This window comes from Nerophis lumbriciformis, linkage group LG39 (assembly GCF_033978685.3).
Source record: "Nerophis lumbriciformis linkage group LG39, RoL_Nlum_v2.1, whole genome shotgun sequence".
Classification (NCBI taxonomy): Eukaryota; Metazoa; Chordata; class Actinopteri; order Syngnathiformes; family Syngnathidae; genus Nerophis; species Nerophis lumbriciformis.
The window spans coordinates 14019901-14041143 of NC_084586.2; the positions used below are offsets into that span (position 1 = coordinate 14019901).

General features: G+C 38.7%; 1 protein-coding gene across 5 annotated transcripts in view; it reads left to right on the forward strand.

Annotated features, from left to right (window-relative positions):
- The first annotated feature begins 1441 nt into the window (after nucleotides 1–1441).
- Nucleotides 1442–21243, forward strand: part of sec24c (SEC24 homolog C, COPII coat complex component) — a 52539-nt gene continuing 32737 nt past the window's right edge. For 3 of the 5 annotated variants that reach the window (XM_061932032.1, XM_061932033.1, XM_061932034.1), the window contains exons 1-3: nucleotides 1442–1614; nucleotides 4121–4299; nucleotides 10547–10627. In XM_061932032.1, the coding sequence (XP_061788016.1) occupies nucleotides 4140–4299; nucleotides 10547–10627 (241 nt within the window). In that variant the 5' untranslated portion in view covers nucleotides 1442–1614; nucleotides 4121–4139. The remainder of the gene's footprint in view (nucleotides 1615–4120; nucleotides 4300–10546; nucleotides 10628–21243) is intronic. The other 2 variants (XM_061932035.1, XM_061932036.1) reach the window with 1 other exon arrangement.

Here is a 21243-nt window from a genome sequence, read left to right on the forward strand (position 1 = left end):
TCGGTATCGGTTGATATCGGTATCGGTAATTAAAGAGTTGGACAATATCCATACTTGCCAACCCTCCCGGATTTTCCGGGGGACTCCCGAAATTCAGCGCCTCTCCCGAAAACCTCCCGGGACAAATTTTCTCCCGAAATTCACACAATATAACCAGCATACCTACCCAATCACGTTATAACTGTAGAATGATGGAGGGCGAGTTCTTGGTTTCTTATGTGGGTTTATTGTTAGGCAGTTTCATTAACGTCCTCCCAGCACGGCAACAACACACAACAACAGCAGTCACGTTTTTGTATACCATAAAGCAGTTTGTCTGCCGTAAACAGCAATGTTGTGACACTCTTAAACAGGACAATACTGCCATCTAGTGCATTTGATGAAAGCACTTTTGTGCGTGCCACACATCAATGCATCATCAGAGAGGGTGTTCAGCATGGTTAGAAAAATAGTGACAGAGAATAGAACAAGGATGGACAATTCAACCCTTAACTCAACAATGAGTAGATGAGTGTTATGTGTGTGTATATGTGTAAATAAATGAACACTGAAATTCAAGTATTTCTCTTATATATATATATATATATATATATATATATATATATATATATATATATATATATATATATATATATATATATATAATAAAATTTATATATATATATATATATATATATACACGTGTATGTATATATATATATATATAATAAATTAATATATATATATATACACGTGTATGTATATATATATATATATACATATAATAAAATAAATATATATATACGTGTATATGTATATATATATATATATATATATATATATATATATATATATATATATATATATATATATATATATATATATATATATATATATATATAGCTAGAATTCACTGAACGTCAAGTATTTGTTTTATATATATATATATATATATATATATATATATATGAAATACTTGACTTGGTGAATTCTAGCTGTAAATCTACTCCTCCCCTTTTAGCCACGCCCCAAACCACGCCCCCTCCCCGCACCTCCCGAAATCGGAGGTCTCAAGGTTGGCAAGTATGACAATATCGGATATCGGCAAAAAGCCATTATCGGACATCCCTAGTTTAAATGTTTTCATTTTTTCATGTTTATTGTTTATTAATTTACTTAATTCAACCCGACCAACAAAAGAAAAAAAATAGCCAAATTATACTAATAAAACATAGGGTATAGCTAGCTTAGCTGTCATGTTAGCTTTATGACACTTTTCACAAGAGCTAAAAGGGCAACATTTTCAAACAAATGTATTATAAATAAATTTAATATTATTAATGTGTTCAACCGTAGTTGTTATTGACGTTAAAAGCAAGTGAAATTGTTAAATACCGTTTAAAAAAAAAGAAAAAAAAAAAGAGGAAGGCGGAAGTTGTCAGGTCACAACCGGAAGTGGACGTGGCATACCGCTGCAGCATTTCCGCTGAATGTCTGTTTCTCATTTCCAGAAGGGATTAGGGAGAAACACCCCGGGACAGCGTTGACTTTCTCACCCCGTCGCCTGCCGATTTCTCTTTTTTTTTTTTTTTACCAAGAGCAGAGCGACGCCTTACTACCCAATACACTTTGGAGGTGGGTTTGGATCGAACACCGAGGCGACGTCCGGGTTTCGCTGAGTACGCTAACCGCCGCTTGCTAATGCTAGCTAATGCTAATGCCCTGAGTTAGCGTGACGTCACTCGGCTTAGTTTAGCTTCAATGCTAACGTGCTAGCTGCGGTCACACAGCTGATTCAAACGCCGCTGCCTGTCAAAGAGTATCCCGGTCGGCTCGCACAAGTCAGCCCCGCCGCTACTCGGGACTTTTAACCACTTTGTACCGTGCGTGTTGTTGTCACAGTGTGTGGTGTTATGTGTTGTAGTTGAGCCTACATGTTATTTTAGCTAACGTTAGCCGGCGAGTTAGCTAGCAATTATTGCGGCACGCCGCTAACTAGCATCGTAAGCTATGTTGTGGTTACATTTTGTTTATAATATGTTAACTGGTTATAAAGTTGTTTGCTCGGTGTAGATGTGGGTCACCAAATACACTGGTTTTCAACCACTGTGCCGCGGCACACTAGTGTGTCGTGAGATACAGTCTAGTGTGCCGTGGGAGATTATGTAATTTTACCTATTTGGGTTAAAAATATGTTTTGCAAACCAGTTTAGTTTATTAAGAATCCCCATTAGTCTAACACCGCAGTGGAGACTATTCTTCCTGGGGTCCAGGCAAAAAAACATCACACAACCACAAAACAAAAGATTACAATGCAGTACAACATGATCAAATAATACAATGTTGTAATACAAAAATAGCAACAACAAAGAACCAAAAAAAAGTAATAATAACTTCTAGTTTACATAATAATGTTCATACCAAAGATAAAAAGAGAAATATAAAATTATATATATATGTTTCTAGCCGATACTACATAAAAAATAACGTAAAATAACGCAGTAATGCATCATGTAGTAACGGTTACTGAGTTACTGAATATAAAAAATAACGCGTTAGATTACTAGTTACCGCCGAATCTAACGGCGTTACAGTACATTAGTCCCAACACTGCTAATGTTTAAAGCAAAAATAAACAAAAGGTGAGTGCCCCTAAGAGAAGGCATTGAAGCTCAGTGAAGGCTATGCAGAACGAAACTAAAACTGAACCGGCTACAAAGTAAACAAAAACAGAATGCTGGACGACAGCAAAGACTTACTGTGGAGCAGAGTCGGCGTCCACAAAGTACGTCCGAACATGACATGAGAATCGACAATGTCTTACGGGGCTTACGGACTGTATCCCTGCAGACTGTATTGATCTATATTGATATATAATGTAGGAACCAGAATATTAATAACAGAAAGAAACAACCCTTTTTTGCAAATGAGTATAAATGGGGGAGGGAGGTTTTTTGGGTTGATGCACTAATTGTAAGTGTATCTTGTGTTTTTTATGTTGATTTAATAGATTTTAAAATATATATATATTTTTATTTTTTAAATTTCTTGTGCGGCCCGGTACCAATCGATCCACGGACCGGTGGTTGGGGACCACTGCGTTATATGACGTATAAATAACCAACTGAGAACGTGCCTGGTATGTTAACGTAAGAGCCATTCAAATAACTATAACATGCTATACGTTTACCAAACAATCTGTCACTCCTAATCGCTAAATCCGATGAATGTTTTACGTCTAGTCTCTTACGTGATTGAGCTAAATAATATTATTTGATATTTTACGGTAATGTGTTAATAATTTCACACACAAGTCGCTCCTGAGTATGTCGCAAGAAAAAAAACTGCGACTTATAGTCCGAAAAATACGGTGAATATTCTCGTTTGCTAAAACAAAGCAGGTGTGGGGAATCGCGGTGAAGGAAGATATGAAACTGCTACAGGAAAACACCAAATAAAGAGACAAAGCCACCAAAATAGGAGCGCAAGACAAGAACTAAAACACTACACACAGGAAAACAGCAGAAAACTCAAAATAAGTCAGGGCGTGATGTGACAGGTCGTGACCGTACACCTACTTTGAGACAAGAGCTATATTGATGCATGCTTGGTTATGGTTTAAAGTCATATTCAACAATTGCGACAACGACTTTTTATTATCAATATCGGCTGCTGAGTTTCATGTTTTAATGATTTCTGCTGGTGGTGTGACTCCGCATTTTTTCAATGAAAATAATGTGCCTTGGCTCAAAAAAGGTTGAAAAACACTGACCTAATAGGCCCGACACGGCGATTGTGTTTCTTGTAGGAGCACCTGAAATGTTGAATTATTTATAACCCCGCTCGTTTATCCCGTGGTTGTCTGTAAGTTAAAACCCATAACTCCTTTCATAAGTTAGCACACTACAAACCTCGCCACTAGATCATATATTTTTTGCTAAATAGCGTGTATTTTTAACTTACCGGTACTTCCACCATGAATAGACGTTGTTTGGCCAATCGACTTAGTCTGGAAATGTATTGCCGGTTTGTGATTGGCATGCAAGGGGAGGGGGCGTGGTCAAAGGCCAGTCAAGTGACCATCGTTCAGCTGTGTGAAGGTGCACCGAGCTCATGGTTTATGATGTTCTATGTTGTCCAGATATAGGGATGAACTGAAGATGAATGTAAACCAGCACACTCCAATGGCCTCTCCCTATGGCCAGCCTCAGCCTGGCTACGGGCAGCCCACCTTTGCCCCCCTGGATGGCGGATACCCGGCACCCTACGCACCTTACAACGGCCCCACGTCAGCCTACCAGCCCGGAGCTGCACCACAAGGTAAAATAGCGCAGACGCCTGGATAGGGGTCAATTACGTAGTCAGCATTGAAAGGGTAAAAGTAACCAAATGTGACCTGTATCGGATTTTCCATGCCAATAGAATAGAATGGACTTTATTGTCATTATATTTGCATATATACTCCTCCCACCCCCACCAAGGACTGTTTTCACTGCTGGACTCTAGAAAGAGGTTCCGCAGCCTCCGAAGCAGAACCTCCAGGTTCTGTAACAGCTTCTTCCCTCAGGCCGTAAGACTCTTGAACGCATCATAATAATCCCCTCAATTCCACCCAAAAATGGATCAACTCGCTGGAATATAAAGACAATATAACATACATCCATAAACGTGGATGCATATGCAAAAGTGCAATATATTTATCTGTACAGTAATCTATTTATTTATATCTGCACCTTATTGCTCTTTTATCCTGCACTACCATGAGCTAATGCAACAAAATTGTGTTCTTATCTGTACTGCAAAGTTCATATTTGAATGACAATAAAAAGGAAGTCTAAGTCTAATATAAGGAGATTAAGGACTCCAATTTAAGGTGCGGTAGTGGAAACAAATATGGGATAAAAATGAATTACACAAGAAGTAATAAAGATAAAAAATAAGAATTGAAATAAACAGACTACTATCCAATAAAAATAATAAGCAATCCTGTACAATATACAAAATACTGTACAATATACAGAACAAGACAAGAGTACCGGAGTAATAACAATCAGTGTCGGATGTATTGCACTCGAGGGGTAATATTGCACAGTAGGGTATTAGGGTAGGATATTGTATAGGGGTGAATTATTTATTATAAGTAGAGATGTCCGATAATATCGAACTGCTGATATTATCGGCCGATAAATGTTTTAAAATGTAATATCGGAAATTATCGGTATCGGTTTCAAAAAGTAAAATGTATGACTTTTAACAACGCCGCTGTACGGAGTGGTACACGGACGTAGGGAGAAGTACAGAGCGCCAATAAACCTTAAAGGCACTGCCTTTGCGTGCCGGCCCAATCACATAATATCTACGGCTTTTCACACACACAAGTGAATGCAATGCATAATTGGTCAACAGCCATACAGGTCACACTGAGGGTGGTCATATAAACAACTTTACCACTGTTACAAATATGCGCCACACTGTGAACCCACACCAAACAAGAATGACATTTCGGGAGAACATCCGCACCGTAACACAACAGAACAAATACCCAGAACCCCTTGCAGCACTAACTCTTCCGGTACGCTACAATATACAGCCCCCGCTACCCCAAAACCCGCCCCCCTAACCCCGCCCACCTCAACCTCCTCGTGCTCTCTCAGGGAGAGCATGTCCCAAATTCCAAGCTGCTGTTTTGAGGCATGTTAAAAAAAAATAATGCACTCTGTGACTTCAATAATAAATATGGCAGTGCCATGTTGGCATGTTTTCCCATAACTTGAGTTGATTTATTTTGGAAAAGCTTGTTACATTGTTTAATGCATCCAGCGGGGCATCACAACAAAATTAGGCATAATAATGTGTTAATTCCATGACTGTATATATCGGTATCGGTTGATATCGGGATCGGTAATTAAAAGTTGGACAATATCGGAATATCGGATATCGGGGAAAAAGCCATTATCGGACATCTCTAATTATAAGTTTGAGTTCAAGATGGTGACAGCTCTGGGAAAGAAGCTGTCTCTGAGCCTGTTTGTTCTGGCTCTGATGCACCTGTAGCACCTGCCCCATGGTAGAGGTCGAACAGGTGGAAGCCAGGGTGTGTGCTGTCCTTGGTGATGTCAATGTGAACAGTGCAATTCCGATTTTTTCCCCCCCCCCAATCCTACCCTAGGCCTCTTTCGCATGTGGGTATAAATCGGACTGCAGTCTGAACGTTCCGGTCGCATTCATCAGACCTACAGTACAGACCAAACGTTTGGACACACCATCACCTCATTCAATGCGTTTTCTTTATTTTCATGACTATTTACATTTTAGATCAGGGGTCGGGGAACATTTTTGGCTGAGAGCCAAATACTTTAAAATGTATTTCCGTGGGAGCTTTATAATAATTTTTGAATTGAATTGAAGAATTTATTTCAAACCTGCACAGTACAATAACACATTTTTTTTTACATCTTGGCAGAGACATTTGTGCAAGGCTTGAAAAGGGGTTGGATGAAGCCGATGCTTATAATATCCCAACCCCTCTCACTCATTCCACATTTAACATAAACAATATAATACAAGAACAATACCATACAAACACTGAATACAACAAAATGCGTGCATTTTTTAAGTAAGACCAACATTTTTAGAGTATAACAAGTCTCTTATTCCTTTTAATAACATTGTTATTCTGAAGGTAATCCATAATAAATAAAATACTTCTTACCGTTAATGCGACTTCTTGAACAGGTGCGGTAGAAAATGGATGGATGGATGGATTAAAATGCATGAGAATGTTTTATATTTTGAACGTTATTTTTAACACCACGATTACCAGCGGAATTATTCATTACTTATCGTGTTAAGCAATGTCAGCTAAGATTTATCTGAGAGCCCGATGCAGTCATCAGAAGAGCCACATCTGGCCCGAGAGCCGTAGGTTCCCTACCCCCGTTGTAGATTGTCACTGAAGGCATCACAACTATGAATGAACACATGTGGAGTTATGTACTTAAAGGGGAACATTATCACCAGACCTATGTAAGCGTCAATATATACCTTGATGTTGCAGAAAAAAAGACCATATATTTTTTTAACCGATTTCCGAACTCTAAATGGGTGAATTTTGGCGAATTAAACGCCTTTCTATTATTCGCTCTCGGAGCGATGACGTCACGTTGTGACGTCACATCGGGAAGCAATTCGCCATTTTCTCAAACACATTACAAACACAGAGTCAAATCAGCTCTGTTATTTTCCGTTTTGTGACTGTTTTCCGTACCTTGGAGACATCATGCCTCGTCGGTGTGTTGTCGGAGGGTGTAACAACACGAACAGGGACGGATTCAAGTTGCACCAGTGGCCCAAAGATGCGAAAGTGGCAAGAAATTGGACGTTTGTTCCGCACACTTTACCGACGAATGCTATGCTACGACAGAGATGGCAAGAATGTGTGGATATCCTGCGACACTCAAAGCAGATGCATTTCCAACGATAAAGTCAAAGAAATCTGCCGCCAGACCCCCATTGAATCTGAATAGCTTCCCTGGCCTGCTGACATCAACTCCAAAACTGGACAGATCAGCTTTCAGGAAAAGATAGCGGATGAGGGTATGTCTACAGAATATATTAATTTATGAAAATTGGGCTGTCTGCACTCTCAAAGTGCATGTTGTTGCCAAATGTATTTCATATGCTGTAAACCTAGTTCATAGTTGTTAGTTTCCTTTAATGCCAAACAAACACATACCAATCGTTGGTTAGAAGGCGATCGCCAAATTCGTCCTCGCTTTCTCCCGTGTCGCTGGCTGTCGTGTCGTTTTCGTCGGTTTCGCTTGCATACGGTTCAAACCGATATGGCTCAATAGCTTCAGTTTCTTCTTCAATTTCGTTTTCGCTACCTGCCTCCACACTACAACCATCCGTTTCAATACATGCGTAATCTGTTGAATCGCTTAAGCCGCTGAAATCCGAGTCTGAATCCGAGCTAATGTCGCTATAGCTTGCTGTTCTATGCGCCATGTTTGTTTGTGTTGGCATCACTATGTGACGTCACAGGAAAATGGACGGGTGTATATAACGATGGTTAAAATCAGGCACTTTGAAGCTTTTTTTAGGGATATTGCGTGATGGGTAAAATTTAGAAAAAAACTTCGACAAATAAAATAAGCCACTGGGAACTGATTTTTAATGGTTTTAACCCTTCTGAAATTGTGATAATGTTCCCCTTTAACAAAAAAAGGTGAAATAACTGAAAACACGTTTTATATTGTAGTTTCTTCAAAATAGCCACCCTTTGCTCTGATTACTGCTTTGCACACTCTTGGCATTCTCTCGATGAGCTTCAAGCACACATCAGCAAATACAATATAAAACACACAGAAGTCGACCGGGCCGATTATCGGTGCTGATATTTGGCATTTTGACGTACATCCAGAATCGGCTTTTTTTCTTTTTCAAATCATATCAAAATAGTTTTTTTAAACTACAAAAGCATATACAATATATTAAAGCCGCGACCGCCCTCGTCATTTGCCGTAAGCCCTAAAAAATTAACCATCTGCGGCACGAACATGACGTGACCGCCTTTGACTTTTTACTTGTTAATGGACGAGGGATGTAACAGTAAACAGTATAATGATAATTCGTAATGAAATTCCAGACGGTTAGTAACAATGTCTAATTTTTTCATTACCGAAAAACTGTCACACTCTTGGCATTCTCTCGATGAGCTTCAAGAGGTAGTCACCTGAAATGGTTTTCACTTCACAGGTGTGCTTTAAGTTCATCGAGAGAATGCCAAGAGTGTGCAAAGCAGTAATCAGAGCAACGGGTGGCTATTTTGAAGAAACTAGAATATGAAACATGTTTTCAGTTATTTCACCTTTTTTTGTTAAGTACATAACTCCACATGTGTTCATTCATAGTTTTGATGCCTTCAGTGACAATCTACAATGTAAATAGTCATGAAAATAAAGAAAACACATTGAATGAGAAGATGTGTCCAAACTTTTGGCCTGTACTGTATGTCTGTGTAAACGCTCGCTCGTCCAGTCTGGAGAGTTCGAAGGAAAGAACAAACTCAAACACGTCTGGCGTATCATTCAACTGACTGATCATTTTGTAAGACTATAACGGAAAAATTATTTCAGGTGAAAAATACACATTTTCTCATCAACGTACCGGTATTACCTTTTCACTCTACATTTTGTCTTTTTAATATTACTATTGAATAGCCTATTTTTACCAATAACCTTGTGTCTCTGAGCTTGTGCACACTAATTTCCATCTGGGCTGTCTTTATGTTGCTTTGGGCTCCCCCTCCCCTACACATCCTCCTTCTAGGGTTGTCTCGATACCAATATTTTGGTACCGGTAGCGGTACCAAAATGTATTTTGATACTTTTCTAAATAAAGGGTACCACAAAAAATGGCATTATTGACTTTATTTTAACAAAACATGTTACGTTACATTAAACATATGTTTCTTATTGCGATCGAAGAACAATTGTGTCCTTAAATAAAATAGTGAACATACGATACAACTTGCCTTTTAGTAGTAAGTAAGCAAACAAAGGCTCCTATTTTGTGTGCTGACGCATGCAGTAACATATTGTCATTTATCATTCTATTATTTTGTCAAAATGATAAAGAACACACTATAAAAAAATATTATTTCTCAACTTTTCATTTACTGTTAATTTCCGTTTCACCATGTTCTATCTACGCTTCTTATAATATGTAATAATCACTTATTCTTCTGTTGTTTGGATATTTTACATTAGTTTTGGATGATACCACACATTTTGGTATTGATCCGATACCAAGTAGTTACAGGATCATACATTGGTCATAATTTAAGTTCTCATGTGTCCAGAGACGTATTTCCTGAGTTTATGGATATAATATGAATTTAAAAAAATAAATGAACACATATTTAGTGACGATAAAAGATATTGACGTAATCATAGTAGTATCGACTAGATATGCTCTTGTACTTTATTACAGTGTATGTCAGGTGTAGATCCACCCATGACATTTGTTTACATTGTGACGCCGGTGAGCTATTGTATACTCCTACGGTGTGTATTTAAGCATATTTGTTTAGGTATTCCTCGTCCTGCAGGGATGATACTTGTAAGAAACTTACTTTATTGGTCGCCATGGAGGTGAGGATTAGTGATTTAGAAGAAGCTAAAACAGTTGACGATTGCGAATGGACATTAGCCGCTAACTAGCTCGCCATGTTTTAAAGCACCTCTTCTTGAGGGTGTTTCAGTGTTATAGCTTCACCTTTATTGTTAGTTTTTAAGCCAAAATGCGTCCATTCTCCCTTTTCTGTCTACACACTGTGTCTGCTTGTAAGTACTCTGTGATTGTGCGCTGCCGAACATGCTCCTCTGCATGTAAAACCAGCAATGTAACGACGTGACGCCTGTTTAAAAAAACATATGGCGAACCGGTACTTTTCAAACAGAGTATAGTACTGTTTTTGATTCATTAGTACCGCGATACTATACTAGTACCTGTATACCGTACAACCCTACTTCCTTCCTACTACTTTTCCTCTCTTGTATTTCAGGTTATTCATCTTTTACCACCTACCCCTCTAAGGCTGCGGCAGCCCATCCAGTCTCTGAGCTCTCCTCTCCTCTTGACCTAGGTAACACCCTTCTTTCTTTCTCTCTTTTTTCACTCATCTCTCACACAACTTACAGTCTATCATACACTACTCCCTTTTTACCCTTGTCCTCACCGGCACAGCAAAATGATCTTGTCGGTCATTAATGTTGGACACTGCAGCAAAACTTGCCATGAAGTTAATATTTTCTTTATGCATTATGGGTCCTATTCTCCCATGTGCTTCAGTAAAAAAAAGGTGCATAACTGCACGGATTGATGCTGGGGTAAGTGCACCAAGGGCCTCGTGAATTTTGGATGCAGTGTACATCACACAGGGCTGGGCAAATTGGTTGAAAACTGTATCGGCCATTATCATTAAGTATTAGGTTTTTTATGACCTATTGAAAATAAGGACCAGGAGAATTATATGTTAAAATGTTGGCCCTGCGGTGAGCTGGCGACTTGTCCAGGGTGTACCCTGCCTACCGCTCGAGTGCAAAACTGGGATCACTTTGTTAAAGGTTTGTTTGATATACTTTTAATTTATAGTGTTTGCCATTTAAGTATTATCTTGATGTTATTAAAAAATGTAACCTCTAAAGGCCCAAGCTGTTTGTTTACATGCTTTTTTTTATTTCTCTTTGCTATTTGGTCTTATTGGATCCTAATTAGAATAAAAACAAAAAATCGTCTTTTGATATGATGTACTTAGTCCATAAGTACACAAACGTGTACTTCATGTGTAGTGACATGCACATTTTTTTTCACCCTTTTTTTTCCAAATTCCATTGTATGTTATACTCTTCTGACACCACCAGATAGCAGTATAAGTGTCCACATAAGCAGCATAAGACCCCAATTCAGTAGTGTACACAATTTTGGAAATAAGAGCTAAAAGGTGCTGTTAGGGATGATGTTTGATAAGAAATTATCGAGTTCGAGCCTATTATCGAATCCTCTTATCGAACCAATTCCTTATCGATTTTCTTATCGAGTCCAGATAGGTTGTTGTATATGGAAAAAAACACAATATTTGGTTTTAACAAATCACTTCACATTCTCTACTGCTCGCTACTATAGTATTACCATATCTGAGTTATTGTGCAGAAATGTGGGGAAATAACTACAAATGTGCGCTACATTCGTTAACCGTGTTACAAGAAAGATCAATTAGACTGATACATAATGTTGGATATAGAGAACATACAAACACTTTATTTATTGAGTCAAAAATATTAAAGTTCAATGATTTGGTAAAATTGCAAACTGCTAAAATTATGTGGAATTAAATGATGGAATGGATTAAGTAAAGAAGTTAAACATTGTACTGATATGATCAAGTTTAAGAGGTTGTTCAAATGAATAGTGCTTACAAAGTACAAAGAAGAAGAATTATGAGAAATACTTTCAACCTTATTGAAAATAAGATATTCTTCATCTCAGTATGTTAATAATGACTGAATTAATTAATTACATATCACAAAACTGTTGTATATACTAATTCACAGATATTTTATTATAAACAGGTCAGTAAATGATGTATATATTTGTAACGCTATGAAGTGGGAAAGGGGTAGGATTAAATAAGCTTTACTTCTTCCTACTCCTGTAAAGTGAAATGATATGAAACTGTGATGTATTATACTGTAAGTGTGTTCATGTTCCAAATAAACTAAAGAAAGAAAGAAAGCACTAGTTTATTAGACAGACTTGCAACCTCTGTCGTGATGTAGGCTACAAGATACCGTTAACGTTATCAGACAAAAGGCTCACGTTAATGTTACCGTTAGCCACTGACTATGCTTAGGTAACGTTAGTCTAGCTAACATTACTGCAGTCCTGGTTGACATAAGAGGTAACGTTACTACAAGTGAGCAGATATGGAAATTAACCGGCAACAGTTAACGTTAGTTACTCATCGGCGTCACCGCCACTGTAGTTGGGACTGGGGCAGCTGGCAGAAGAAGAGGGGCGTACTTCGTCGTCTCTGCCGCTGCTTCAACACGTGTCGAAGACACGACACGCTTGTTGTGCTTCCCCCCTTTACAGGAGAGCGAAGCCTGGCGATAATTGCATATTGCCGCTTCTTGTTTTTTTTTTGTGAAATGAAGCCATGCCTTGGAGCGCTTTTTCCGGTCCATTTGTTTCCTGCTTTCCACATCTGCGCCTAATGACTGAGCTACGTGACGTAATTTCTCGTGATGTCCCACGTAGGGATGTCCCGATCCAGGTTTTTGCACTTCCGATCCGATACCGATATTGTTTTTGCACTTCCGATCCGATACCGATACTGACCGATACCGATACTGACCGATACTGGCCTATCCGAGCATGTATTAAAGTTTAAAATTATTTAGCCTACTTAGTTGTCAGAATCATGTTGAAAAGGGTTTTAGTACTCTTGATAACAACTAGCCAGCTGAATTAGGGGAGTTTGAATAATACACAATGGTTGGTAGCAAGAAACTGACCTGTTTATTCAAGGATAAACACAAAATAGACAAAATTATACATGACAAACTGAAATGGCATCATTGAACTAGGGCTGGGCGATATGGCCTTTTTTTAATATTGCGATATTTTAAGGCCATATTGCGATACACGATATATATCTCGATATTTTGCCTTAGCCTTGAATGAACACTTGATGCATATAATCACAGCAGTATGATGATTCTATGTGTTTTGATTGAGACTTTTATTAGTAGGTTGCACAGTGAAGTACATATTCCGTACAATTGACCACTAAATGGTAACACCCGAATACGTTTTTCAACTTGTTTAAGACGGGGTACACTTAAATTAATTCATCCATCCATCCATTTTCTACCGCTTATTCCCTTCGGGGTCGCGGGGGGCGCTGGAGCCTATCTCAGCTACAATCGATTCATGATACAGATATATACTATCAGATATATACTATCATCATAATACAGTCATCACACAAGATAATCACATTGAATTATTTACATTATTTATAATCCAGGGTGTGGAGGGGGGCGCCGGATGTAAGTGTCAAAAAGACAGCCAAAAGAGTTTGATATGAGAATAAATCTAAAGTTAAAATATAGGGTAGAAATGCACCCATTTGCAGGAAATGCAGTCTTGATTTTCAAAATGTTCTTTCAAGGCTTGCATGTCTACATTAAAACATTCTTCTTCATACTGCATTAATATATGCTACTTTTAAACTTTCATGCAGAGAAGGAAATCACAACTAAAAAAATCACTAATATTTTCATACGGTGTTGATGTGGAACTTTTTGCCATTTTGATGGTGTGGACGTGTGGCACCGAATGGAGATAAGCGTCTCGACAGACGTCACAATATTTGAACAATGATGACGAAAACTGTTGTCTCTGTCGTGTCCGTGTGTCGAAAATTGTTAAGCGCTTATTTTTTTATTTGATTTTGTGCGTGGCATAGATTTGCCGTGCGCAGAGGACGCGCTAGCATCACAGCTAACGTTAGCCATGCCGCTACCTCGCTCTCTGCTGGGAGAGGACGTATACGTATGTGACGTATGACGTGACAGTATGTGACGTATGACGTGACAGTATGTGACGTATGACGTGACAGTATGTGACGTATGACGTGACAGTATGTGACGTGTGTAAGAAGGTGCGCTCGCTGTCTGTAAGAGGGAGACACAGGAAAGAGTGAGAAGAGCCTGTCGTGTAATGCCAGCAGCTAAAAGCAACTGCGTGAGAATTGTGGATGTGTTGAAGGTGTGCTGGAAAATGCGGAACGGAAATTAAGGAGCAGCAGAAAAGTGGAATGTATTATTTAAATAGGTGCGTTGGAAAACACGGACCGGAGTTTTTTTTAAATCTGGATCGGCATTTTCCCATGCCTTGCCGATACGCAATTTTTGGCAAATATCGGCAGCCGATCCGATCCAAATATCGGATCGGGACATCCCTAGTCCCACGGGGAATTTCTTGTCGGGATGGGATTCGTTCCCAGGGATTCGAATAAAGAACCAACTCTTTTTCTTTACTATAGTGGTCTCGATAATGGGTACCGGTTCTCAAAAAGGGATTCGAGTCTGAGGACTCGGTTCTTTTCTTATCGAACGACCGGGAAAACCGGTTTCGAGTATCATCCCTAGGTGCTGTCCACGCATGTGGCCACTACGGCCTTTAGCTCTGCAAATCTCAAAAAATAAGAACGCAAATGTGAGCAAAACCTAAAAAAAGTTAAGTTTTTATCAAAGGCAGCAATCACCAATAGAAGTTTTCAGCACATACACAACGTTGACATCTATAGTTATGTTTTGATAAAGACGGGGAAACAATGTGTACGGTACTCGTAAACGACGTGTGCAACAACAACAAGGCAACAAACATGGCTGTAGATGCGAAGTTAAATCATGAAATGCAACCTTACAAAGAGCATCAACAATGCACGATTTATCCGGGAAAGTCTTGATACCAATTTCCTTGACCCAGCCATGCACAAATAAGTTGTAGGCCTCCAGGCTTTTCCAGGGTTTCATCTCCTTGGTCGTGTAGAATGATATCTGGAGCACAAGATAGTTCGACATGTTTTGGAGTGCGACTGACAGATAATTCCTGAGCTCACTCGACAATTTTTTTTTTTTATTACGTATAGCAGAGGTGTCAAACTCAAGGCCCGGGGGTCAGATCTGGCCCGCAAACACCTGGAAATTATATGTGTCGATAAAGTACTTAATATTTTCTCACTAAATGTAACTGATTTTTTTCATTTTGACAGAGAAAGTATATGTACTGCTTGAAATTGCATACCTTTGAAACTTTAATAGTATCCAATATTGCAACAAATATTACAGTATATTATCATACTTTCCAAACATGTTTTTGTCTAAATAAAAATACTTAACTTTACAGCAAACTAACCATCAAATTAATAAAAATGACAATACATTTTACGTTGTACTTTACAGCATATTACTGTAAATTGAAAAAAACTACTACTGTTTTTTGCATTAAAATTCTGTTGACTGAGCTGCCATTTTTTGACTGTAAAATCTACGGTTGTTGTTTTTAACGGTGTATTACTGTAAATGGAAAGAGGGTACATTTGTTTTTATGGTAGAAAAAAATGGCAGCAAAGTTGCAAGAATAAAAAAAGAACTTATACGGTTTTTCCATTAACAATATAGCATACCTGCCAACCCTCCCGGATTTTCCGGGAGACTCCCGAAATTCAGCGCCTCTCCCGAAAACCTCCGGGGACAAATTTTCTCCCGAAATTCAGGCGGAGCTGGAAGCCACGCCCCCTCCAGCTCCATGCGGACCTGAGTGACGTGTCAACAGCCTGTATTCACGTCCGCTTTCCCACAATATAAACAGCGTGCCTGCCCAAACACGTTATAACTGTAGAATGATCGAGGGCGAGTTCTTGGTTTCTTATGTGGGTTTATTGTTAGGCAGTTTCATTAACGTCCTCCCAGCGCGGTAACAACACACAACAACAGCAGTCATGTTTTATTCTACCGTAATGCAGTTCGTCTGCCGTAAACAGCAATGTTGTTGTAATATATTGAGTTGGAGGCAATAACCAGGCGAGGTGATGAAGTACGTCTCTTTACTGTAGACTTCAGAACAGACTCACACACTTGACGTCAGGTGCGCAACACCACGTAAATCGTTGGCCAACCAAAAAGTAACCCCAGTACGCTATAGCCAACATTCACCAGGAGATGGCAACAGACAAACATAGATCACTCTATTACATTCCTCCCCTTTTAAAAATGTAGAAGTTACTCAAAATAAATAAACAACCCAACCAAAAAATGCAGCAGCTCAATTAAAAAACTACTTAAGCCACATTCTTTTTCTTTTTTTTTTTTTAGTACTGAACTCTTAACCCTCATTTGTAAACAATAACATGCTTATTATACAAACAGTATTTGTACACCTTTAACACAGATTTTTATACTGTCTTCAGAGATTCCGTTTTTTTGGTGGTACTCGAAACCTTTCTGGGTACCTGCGAAAGGGTGTTCAGCATGGTTAGAAAAATAGTGACAGAGAATAGAACAAGGATGGACAATTCAACCCTTAACTCAACAATGAGTAGATGAGTGTTATGTGTGTGTATATGTGTAAATAAATGAACACTGAAATTCAAGTATTTATTTTATTTATATATATATATATATATATATATATATATATATATATATATATATATATATATAAAATAAAATAAATATATATATAGCTAGAATTCACTGAAAGTCAAGTATTTCTTATATATATATATATATATATATATATATATATATATATGAAATACTTGACTTGGTGAATTCTAGCTGTAAATATACTCCTCCCCTCTTAGCCACGCCCCCACCCCATCCCGACCACGCCCCCCCACCCCCACCTCCCAAAATCGGAGGTCTCAAGGTTGGCAAGTATGCAATATAATATTGTAAAAACCAATGTCAATTTAATACAAAAATTCTGGCAACCGTAAAACCCCCCCAAAAAACTGTGGTACTGTTTTTCCATTTACCATAAAATGTTGTAAAAAATAAAATAAAAAATAAAAAACTGTTGTAAAATGTTGTAAATGTAAAGTTTTTACTGTAAAATTGACAGTCTACTTAAAACAATTTATATAATTAATAATGAAATACAGAGGCAAATTCATACATTATTTACTGTTACACACAGCCCTCTGATGGCAGCCATAACTGCCATGTGGCCCTCAATGAAAAGGAGTTTGACATCCCTGACGTGTAGGGATCAATTCTATTGCATAGTTAGATTTTTGTGCTTGTATATGCTTTTATTGGTAAGATCTCGGCCCCTGGCGTACTCGGAGATTTTGCGCTCTGTTTGCTGCACAACAGCCATCTTCCAGGAAGAAGTCACGTGTGGGAATACAAGCAATAGAACGAGCCGTCTATTTAAAGAGAGCACAGCTTGTAGGTTCACTGGACACAGTTGATTATCTCACTTGCTCAGTCATGTTTTTATTATATAAGTTTACATTGGGTTATGTCATTTCTTGATGGGTAAAGACGTTAATGTCTCTTGTTTTCATGTTGGCATTTAAGCTACCGGGCTTGTGCCAGTCAGTCTGTGAGTTTTGTCAAAGTGCAGTTATCAATCACGGTTTTTTCGATTATTTTATTTTAAAACGCTAATACTGACCGTTGAGAGGTTTTTCCGTGGTTATCTTTATTACCGTTAACCGTTGTCCATGCAAGCCCCTCTGACGCCAACATTTGTGCTAAACACCATTCTTAACTTTACAAATATCATCAGTGTAGTGATGATAATAAGTGGAACAAAGTTTCATTTATGGCTAATTATTTACATCCAGCCAGGAAAGAGTACGCTGTTGGAGCTCGCATACGCACACTGCATCGCCATGACAACATTTAACTACCGTATTTTTCGGACTATAAGTCGCAGTTTTTTTCATAGTTTGGGGGTGCGACCTATACTCAGGAGTGACTTATGTGTGAAATTATTAACACATTACCGTAAAATATAAAATAATAATATTTATCTCATTCACGTAAGAGACTAGACGTATAAGATTTCATGGGATTTAGCGATTAGGAGTGACAGATTGTTTGGTAAACGTATAGCATGTTCTATATGTTATAGTTATTTGAATGACTCTTACCATAATATGTTACGTTAACATACCAGGCACGTTCTCAGTTGGTTATTTATGCCTCATATAACGTACACTTATTCAGCCTGTTGTTCACTATTCTTTATTTATTTTAAATTGCCTTTCAAATAGGGATGTCCCGATCCAGGTTTTTGCTCTTCCGATTGGATACCGATATTGTTTTTGCATTTCCGATCCGATACCGATACTGGCCTATCCGAGCATGTATTAAAGTTTAAAGTTATTTAAACTACTTAGTTGTCAGAATCATGTTGAAAAGGGTTTTAGTACTCTTGATAACAACTAGCCAGCTGAATTAGGGGAGTTTGAATAATACACAATGGTTGGTAACAAGAAACTGACCTGTTTATTCAAGGATAAACACAAAATAGACAAAATTATACATGACAAACAGAAATGGCATCATTGAACTAGGGCTGGGCGATATGGCCTTTTTTTAATATTGCGATGTTTTAAGGCCATATTGCGATACACAATATATAACTCGATATTTTGCCTTAGCCTTGAATGAACACTTGATGCATATAATCACAGCAGTATGATGATTCTATGTGTTTTGATTGATTGATTGAGGCTTTTATTAGTAGGTTGCACAGTGAAGTACATATTCCGTACAATTGACCACTAAATGGTAACACCCGAATAAGTTTTTGAACTTTGAATTGATTCGTGATACAGATATATACTATCAGATATATACTATCATCATAATACAGTCATCACACAAGATAATCACATTGAATTATTTACATTATTTATAATCCAGGGTGTGGAGGGGGGCGCCGGATGTAAGTGTCAAAAAGACAGCCAAAAGTGTTTGATATGAGAATAAATCTAAAGTTAAAATATAGGGTAGAAATGCACCCATTTGCAGGAAATGTAGTCTTGATTTTCAAAATTTTCTTTCAAGGCTTGCATGTCTACATTAAAACATTCTTCTTCATACTGCATTAATATATGCTACTTTTAAACTTTCATGCAGAGAAGGAAATCACAACTAAAAAAATCACTAATTTTTTCATACGGTGTTGATGTGGACATTTTTGCCTCGGCATTTTGATGGTGTGGACGTGTGGCACCGAATGGAGATAAGCGTCTCGACAGACGTCACAATATTTGAACAATGATGACGAAAACTGTTTTCTCTGTCGTGTCCGTGTGTCGAAAATTGTTATGCGCTTATTTTTTTTATTTGATTTTGTGCGTGGCATAGATTTGCTATGCGCAGAGGACGCTTAAACAGTGCGCAATTGCACAGGCGAGCACCTTAGAGGGAGCGTTGCTCGCACAGCTGCGCTAGCATCACAGCTAACGTTAGCCATGCTGCTACCTCTCTGCTTGGGGAGGACGTATACGTATGTGACGTATGACGTGACAGTATGTGACGTGTGTAAGAAGGTGCGCTTGCTGTCTGTGAGAGGGAGACACAGGAAAGAGTGAGAAGAGCCTGTCGTGTACTGCCAGCAGCTAAAAGCAACTGCGTGAGAATCCACAGACCTGTGGATGTGTTGAAGGTGTGCTGGAAAATGTGGAACGGAAAGTAGGGAGCAGCAGAAAAGTGGAATGTATTATTTAAATCGGTGCGTTGGAAAACACGGACCGGAGTTTTGGATCTGGATCGGCATTTTCCCATGCCTTGCCGATATGCAATTTTTGGCAAATATCGGCAGCCGATCCGATCCAAATATCGGATCGGGACATCCCTACTTTCAAATGTCTATTCTTGGTGTTGGGTTTTATCAAAGAAATTTCCCCCCAAAATGCGACTTATACTCCGGAGCGACTTATTGTCCGAAAAATACGGTATGTCAAAACCTGCACTGCAACAATATAATTTCCCCATTGTGGGACAAATAAAAATCCTATCCTAGCCTACCTCATTAGTAATGAGCCCGCCCTCATTCACAACTTGAACACTTTTCCCAACGTACGTTTAAGCATGGGGGTGTCCGCAAGCTGAATGAGAGAATAGGAATAAGAGGAACGTGCATAACTTCAAGCGCATTAAAGGGGAACATTATCACAATTTCAGAATGGTTAAAACCATTAAAAATCAGTTCCCAGTGGCTTATTATATTTTTCGAAGTTTTTTTCAAAATTTTACCCATCACGCAATATCCCAAAAAAAAAAAGCTTCAAAGTGCCTGATTTTAACCATCGTTATAAACACCCGTCCATTTTCCTGTGACGTCACATAGTGATGCCAATACAAACAAACATGGCGGAAAGAACAGCAAGCTATAGCGACATTAGCTCGGATTCAGACTCGGATTTCAGCGGCTTAAGCGATTCAACAGATTACGAATGTATTGAAACGGATGGTTGTAGTGTGGAGGCAGGTAGCGAAAACGAAATTGAAGAAGAAACTGAAGCTATTGAGCCATATCAGTTTCAACCGTATGCAAGCGAAACAGACGAAAACGACACGACAACCAGCGACACGGGAGAAAGCGAGGACGAATTCGGCGATCGCCTTCTAACCAACGATTGGTATGTGTTTGTTTGGCATTAATGGAAACTAACAACTATGAACTAGGTTTACAGCATATGAAATACATTTGGCAACAACATGCACTTTGAGAGTGCAGACAGCCCAATTTTCATCAATTAATATATTCTGTAGACATACCCTCATCCGCGCTCTTTTCCTGAAAGCTGATCTGTCCAGTTTTGGAGTTGATGTCAGCAGGCCAGGGAAGCTAGGGTCGATAGGGGGTTTAGCTCGCTCGTCTGCGGGAACAAACTGCCGCCATTGCTTGCCGTGCTACCGAGGTCCTTTGTCCCTGAATTCCTCACACACTCCGGCAGATTCAATGGGGGTCTGGGGGCAGATTTCTTTGACTTTATCGTTCATCTGCTTTGAGTGTCGCAGGATATCCACACATTCTTGCCATCTCTGTCGTAGCATAGCTTTCGTCGGTAAAGTGTGCGGAACAAACGTCCAATTTCTTGCCACTTTCGCATCTTTGGGCCACTGGTGCAACTTGAATCCGTCCCTGTTCGTGTTGTTACAC